This window comes from Lineus longissimus, chromosome 5 (assembly GCF_910592395.1).
Source record: "Lineus longissimus chromosome 5, tnLinLong1.2, whole genome shotgun sequence".
NCBI classification, from domain to species: Eukaryota; Metazoa; Nemertea; class Pilidiophora; order Heteronemertea; family Lineidae; genus Lineus; species Lineus longissimus.
Genome location: NC_088312.1, coordinates 5,176,580 through 5,182,579, shown reverse-complemented (window position 1 = coordinate 5,182,579; position 6,000 = coordinate 5,176,580). Strand labels below are relative to the sequence as shown.

Below are 6,000 nucleotides of genomic sequence, written 5' to 3'. Positions count from 1 at the left end.
CCATATTATTTGAAAAAGAGAGACTTCCGATTGTTTTGTTATAGAAAACGTACCATGAGTACGAAATTCGAAAGTTCCCCAGTAAACTCATCTGAAAACTCAGTCCTCTTCTTCTGCAGAACCTCAACCGTACGTACACCCGCATTGGAATTCTCCTGTAACACACTGTACGCTCACAATTCCAAACCGTTCAGTGTGTTGCCGGAGAAGAAAGTGGGAAACTTTGTGAGAAAAGTGTCAGCGACTTCAAAAGAATTCTTTGAACGTAACGCCAAAACCAAGCTCTAATATTAAAATGACGACCGTATTTCTCCACATGCCTATTACCATCACCAAAAGAGAGACCAGCATATTGGGTAGGCCTCAAAAATCGATTTTTGTCGCCAATGTTTTATAGCAGCGAACTCAGTTCGATATTATTGATCTGCATTGAAAATATACAAAAATTAAAATGGGATCGTTCGATATCCGGTCGGCCAATTTTTATTGGTTATACTCTCAATACATGAGGGAAAGTTATCAGTGACGAATAACATAAAGGTACACCAGTCGGAATAAAATCTCACGCTCAACTTCTGAGTTTCTAAGAGAGCGTTCTACAAAGAGATATGTCCACTTTTCTTTCGCTGTCACGTTTTATCTCACCTTGCATATCCCCATAAATACATGTAACAACAGAATAAACATGCACGGGCCAACTCCGCGATAACGTATTGAGATAGTCTCTGCATTCTCCCAAATGATTACTTGGTTATCACTTGTAAAACTAACATCTTCTGACAAGGAGATCAATTCGAAGTGGCAAACATACTGTACGTAACTGGAGGTTGTACATACATCGAACGAGAGTGTGCGCTAGCGGCCGTTTGAACACTATGATGCAACCGACTCAGTCCTAGTCGCCTCAGAGTTAACATCCGAATGCATCTGTGATTGTCTTGTTGCGGTCCGCTTCAGATCATCCTTCCCTCCACATCCAATAGAAGCCTTAAAACCACGACGGAATGACCTGGAAGAATGAGACATCATATAATGAAGACTTATTGTTTGACCAAATCATCTTGAAGCTGAAAAAACGACCACCGTTCGTCTTTTATTACCCTTCGATATTGCAATTACTAACATTTCCACGTCAGCTGAGATGCCCTCTACTCTTAGTGTACATGTAGATGTTATTTTGATTGCAAGTGCGAGCCTGTTATTTAGGACTTGAAATATACTTAAAGCATGATCCTTACTTCCATTTCGGTGTAAGAAGTGTCGTGCAACAACAATACAGGCACTGTTTCTGCTGTCTTACCTTGACATAACCAGGTAAATGAACGGATTGACACAGCTGTTTCCCATGGCCAGCGCCCATGCAGAATTTCGCAGTATCCAGGTCTCGCGAGCGCTGCTGAGACTGAACTCCATATAAAGTGGGTCTGCTGTGACTTGTAAGACGAGAATAAGGATAATTGGGCCCCAGCAGGCTACAAAGAAGATGACCACCACAATCAGCATTTTCACGATCTGAAAGAGACATCAGATTTAGTCACGATTGGAGAAAGTATGTCGGACCCTCAGACAAAAAACGAAACAGAAAATACAGCTTTTTTGCACCGACCAGACAATGACGGGCACTGGACTATACTACCACACATCTTCGAAGTGCGTTTAAAAGTACAGATACTATAACTTAGCATTGGTTTACATATGTTCAAACTAATGAAAAAATAATCCTACCCTCATTCTACTTTGCGCGTCGTGGTCTTCAACCTTCTTTGCGCCAAGCGGGAGTCTGAAAATTCACCGATGAAAAAATCATTTCCATTCCCGAGTATACCTTTTTTTCGGTGCGAAGCAGATGGTTGATGGGTCAAACATTATCATTAGAAATCTGCTATGTACGTAGTACATACTTTTGTTATTTGGCAAAAGCATTCATATTGTCACCAATGAGTTTGTAAAGTTTTCTTCAAGATAATAATGATAATGATAATGATATTAATTATAAATATAATGATAATAAAAATAATCATCGTGTTGTACTTCTATCTCTGCCTTGACGAGTTTGTATCTTTGAACGAAATGGTATAAGACCTACTGTTTTTTCCCCGCCTTCATGGCTTCTGCTTCTTTGATGCTCTTAAAAAGTGTGTTCGCAACCATGCCGTAACAGATAAGCAGGAGGAGAATGGCTCCAAAATAGACCACACTTTCGACCACCATGTATGGGTAAACTTTCAACTGCTGCATCAGATCACTGTCTGCGATATTGAAGTTGAAGTCGACACATTCAGCTTCCTGCGGGCAGTGGGGTTTATCTTGATTAGAAAGGTATCGCTCGCCCTAAAATTCAACAAAGTGCATTTTAGAAGAGAGCCCGTGTAATGCAATTACTGCATCAAACGTGCATGTAAACAGGAGCACTTTAGATCGCTGATTCGACCTTCGATTATAATATTGACGTTGTTAAGATGTAGATGCTATTCAGTAAACCATCAAATTCTTGCAGAAATTTTATATAAATGTTGGCGAGTCGCAATGATAAAGAGGCGACCGATGGTACTCACATAAGTCAGGAAAGTCGGCGCGGACACTATAAATGAGAGAACGTAAGACACGAGGATGGCCTTCTTGATGTTTTTTGGAGTTGAGATAAGTTTGGATTTCAAGGGATGGCATATAGTTAAGTATCTGGAAAATTACATGTAAATTGCAAGATTGAATTGTGAGTACTTTATTAATATACCAATTTCTTTAAGATGCCAAAATTGATAACTGACACATACGTGTACATCGATACAAGGCCCATATAGGCCATAGTTTGTTTGTACAATGAACCCTCCCTAAGCATCATCATTGTTAAACTATCTTATCCATTAGCTGCATCATTAAATGAAGCTCTGCATTGAACTACATGTATCTACTTTGTGAGGGGAACTGTGAGGAGTATGTTTAGCTGTTTACCTTTCCACAGCCATTGTCGCGAGCAGTAGTATAGAGGCATGGAAAAATACGTGCTGGATGTACGCGATTGCTGAACACCCCAAACCGATCACCAGGTAATTAGGTTTAATCTTGGTAAACGTCTGAAAGTAACGAAGAAAGACAGTTAAGATCCATGGTGTCCTATATTTTTCCAATTTTACAAGAATTTCGCATTCAAGCGTATACAGTATATCTCATGTACGAGACAGTGCACTTTTTCATTCTGCACAATGAAACCAAATAATGAGCGGAGCTGGCCTTTAAGGTTAATGTTACCTACCTTAAGAGGGACGCATATCAAAAGAGTCAAAAAGTCAGTCAGCGCCAAAGAGCACAGAAGAATGTTGGTGGCCGACTTGTTCTTCAGGTAGATAATCACTGTGTACAATACCATGTAGTTTCCTAGAAATTAACAGCAAATATTTTACATTGTGATTAAAGTTCCTTCTCAAACTAATTATGTTCCGAATATCAAAATGAGAGCAGATCAATGTATTAGTATTTGGTATTAATTAGCTTGTACTGAATTTGGAAGTCAGCAGGCATTTAGGTCATACTAGTATGTTCCCAGACCGTAATTCTTCTAATATTGGTACAAAGAGTAGAAGGGAAAAGAAAATGTACTCACCGACAATTCCAAGGACGAATGGTACCCACAAAGCTATAACGAATTCCATGGCTTGTTTCAGTTTCTCCAGGACTGGATAATCGTACAACCAATGTTGGCCCAAAAGGTCTTGAAATTTTTTAAGTTGCTTGCTATCGTAAATGGCCACCGCCCTTCCATATTTGAGCGTGAGGAAAGGTGCCCTTTTTTCGATGATTCCTATTCTCGCTCTATAGTAATCTTCTCTTTCATTGAAGGGGAGGATGGCGATTTTGCCGTTTCCAGAGAATTGACAGCTCTCTGGTGGCTGAGCACGCGTTGGTTTCGGTGTCGAGGTTTCGACGGGGCCAGCGACTGTGGTCGATGCTTTGAGTTCGCCATTTATAGTTTTCGAAATATCATTGGGAGTTGGAGTAAGCCCGTTGTCCGTGATGGTGTATGGATCAGATGTGTGTCCGCCATCTAAAGCTGAAAAAATTGTGTCTTCTAGCATAAATACACATCTTTGATTTTTCATCTTTTCCATGCAAAGATTAATTTCATTGACATATTTATTACGTCCACCCATATAAACTATCTTATCCTCCATCCAGGTTTCTTGTGGTTTGTAACACTTTCATCAAATCTGTAGCAATTTAGACTAAAGATGCAACACAAGATCTACCTACCAGTAGGGTCAACGTAAATAGTCTCGCCGGAAGCTAGCAACGCACAGGTTAAACTTGTCAACCTCAGTAAAAGTCTCAAGATACGAAGGGTGCCAGAGTTGGGACGGTAAAGGTGACTCCTGAAATACAGCATGTACAAGTGTCGTATATGATGACAGGGCTGCCATATGGTGAGATGCCTTTGGGAATACGTGTGACTTTTATTCATTTCCCTGATTGCAAATCAGGACTCCTGCCGTTTTCGTCATAGAAGGTGTTCAAAGAATTCCCGTCTAAAATGGCTCGAACACAATATGCGTTCGGGTGCGATTTTTGCCTGCGCACTACAGTAAATAAAAACGCAAGAATAGCGTTCGTTCCTGGAGTCTCGATCAGTGTGCACTAGTACCTTAACCAGAACGCCATTTCCACAGGAACCGCAGGAAAACTCCAAAGTAATTGACACCAAATGGGTAAGATATGAAATTTGAAAACTGAAGAATGGCACCTTACCTTTGTCGAGTCATAGTTGCGGTTTCACCTGCTGTGTCAGAAGCAATGTCCATCGAAAAGATCTTCGAACTTTTCTTGAAATGTCATAAGACAAAATCCTTTGTCCCCAAGCGATGTTATTTTCCAGTAACTGAAATACGCACGCAAGCACACGAGGGACGGCAGAAGTAAGAATAAGAAGTAAGAAGAAGAATCAATAGGCATATATTGCTTCCAAAGGAGCACGGTCTCATCACAACTGTCACACGAGAAAACCTGCGTAAATCATTGGACAAGACAATTACCGCTCGGCCTCAGCGGTAATTTGGTAAACAAACATTTAGACCTATTGGAGTGGTCGGGGTCTTTTGATGGAGCATGGATACATCCGATTCAAACCAACGACCACGATAGCAAGTAACTCGTGAATTTACCAAATACGGGACGGGACCGTTGGAGTGGAGATGGACACTCTGACTCGTAGCTGAGTGTTTTCAGGTATGTTTTGCAACCCACGAAAGTCTATAGTGTCACTAAGTCATGCACGAATTCGCTTTTCGTGACGCACCTTGCTTTTCACACTCAGTAGCCGAGAAATCGGTGAAATCTTTAAAAAATCGTCATCGATCAGTAAAATACATTTACATGCTTCGTCGTTCGTATAGCTCTTCGAAAGGGTGAAAACTGCTGTCTGTTAAGCCTTTTTGATTTAATCTTGCTGCCTCACTCATTGTTTACACAACCCATACCAAAACCGCGTTCTGTCGAAAGCTCTTTATTTATCCTTTGGCGTCCCTGCTGCAAAACATCGATGTCTCCGTCATGATCTTTTGTGCAGTCGACAGTCCTTGCAATCTTTGTATGAACTTGTGATATCGTCATGTCGGAACTAAGACTTTATGTGACAGGATTCACGCATCACTTCCCAGCATCTTTATGAAATAATTAACCCCATAATAAGATTGCAATGATGCGGAATCACACCGAAGCCATCCAATAAAGATTGCCGGTTTACACTTTCTGCTAGATTGCCTTTTTCTCTTTCAGCTGAATTTTCGTTTAGGCCATTGGCGACATTTCATAACGTCCATTGTCAGAAAGAATATATTTGTGGTCGGTTATTGAATAATGGGTGGTAACATATCATGCGAAAGCAACAAGGAGAAGCCTGTCCAAATCTGTTATTTGATAAACCAATTGCTTTTGCGAGAAATAACAGTAAGTTATTCAATTAATTCGAATTGCCTCAGTGGTCAGTATCACGCCCAACGTAATGTTGTA

General features: G+C 40.6%; 1 protein-coding gene across 1 annotated transcript; it reads right to left on the bottom strand.

Annotated features, from left to right (window-relative positions):
* Window positions 1-460: 460 nt before the first annotated feature.
* LOC135488251 (galanin receptor 2a-like) lies at window positions 461-5,970 on the bottom strand. Its single transcript, XM_064772782.1, has 11 exons — window positions 5,359-5,970; window positions 4,741-4,870; window positions 4,249-4,367; window positions 3,602-4,048; window positions 3,254-3,375; window positions 2,953-3,074; window positions 2,556-2,679; window positions 2,087-2,331; window positions 1,726-1,780; window positions 1,301-1,512; window positions 461-1,009 (listed from the first exon to the last, which is right to left on the bottom strand). The coding sequence occupies exons 2-11, from the start codon at window positions 4,791-4,793 to the stop codon at window positions 874-876; spliced, it is 1,635 nt and encodes a 544-aa protein (XP_064628852.1). The 5' UTR covers window positions 4,794-4,870; window positions 5,359-5,970; the 3' UTR covers window positions 461-873.
* Window positions 5,971-6,000: the final 30 nt, after the last annotated feature.

What these genes read in the sequence shown, in the direction of transcription:
- LOC135488251 (XM_064772782.1), bottom strand. Translation starts at nt 4,793, where the DNA reads ATGGACATTGCTTCTGACACAGCAGGTGAAACCGCAACTATGACTCGA. An exon ending in ATTCGTCCTTGGAATTGTCG is followed by an intron (nt 3,376 to 3,601) that starts GTGAGTACATTT and finishes GTTAATTTCTAG; the next exon opens with GAAACTACATGGTATTGTAC. An exon ending in GCGACAATGGCTGTGGAAAG is followed by an intron (nt 2,680 to 2,952) that starts GTAAACAGCTAA and finishes GTAATTTTCCAG; the next exon opens with ATACTTAACTATATGCCATC.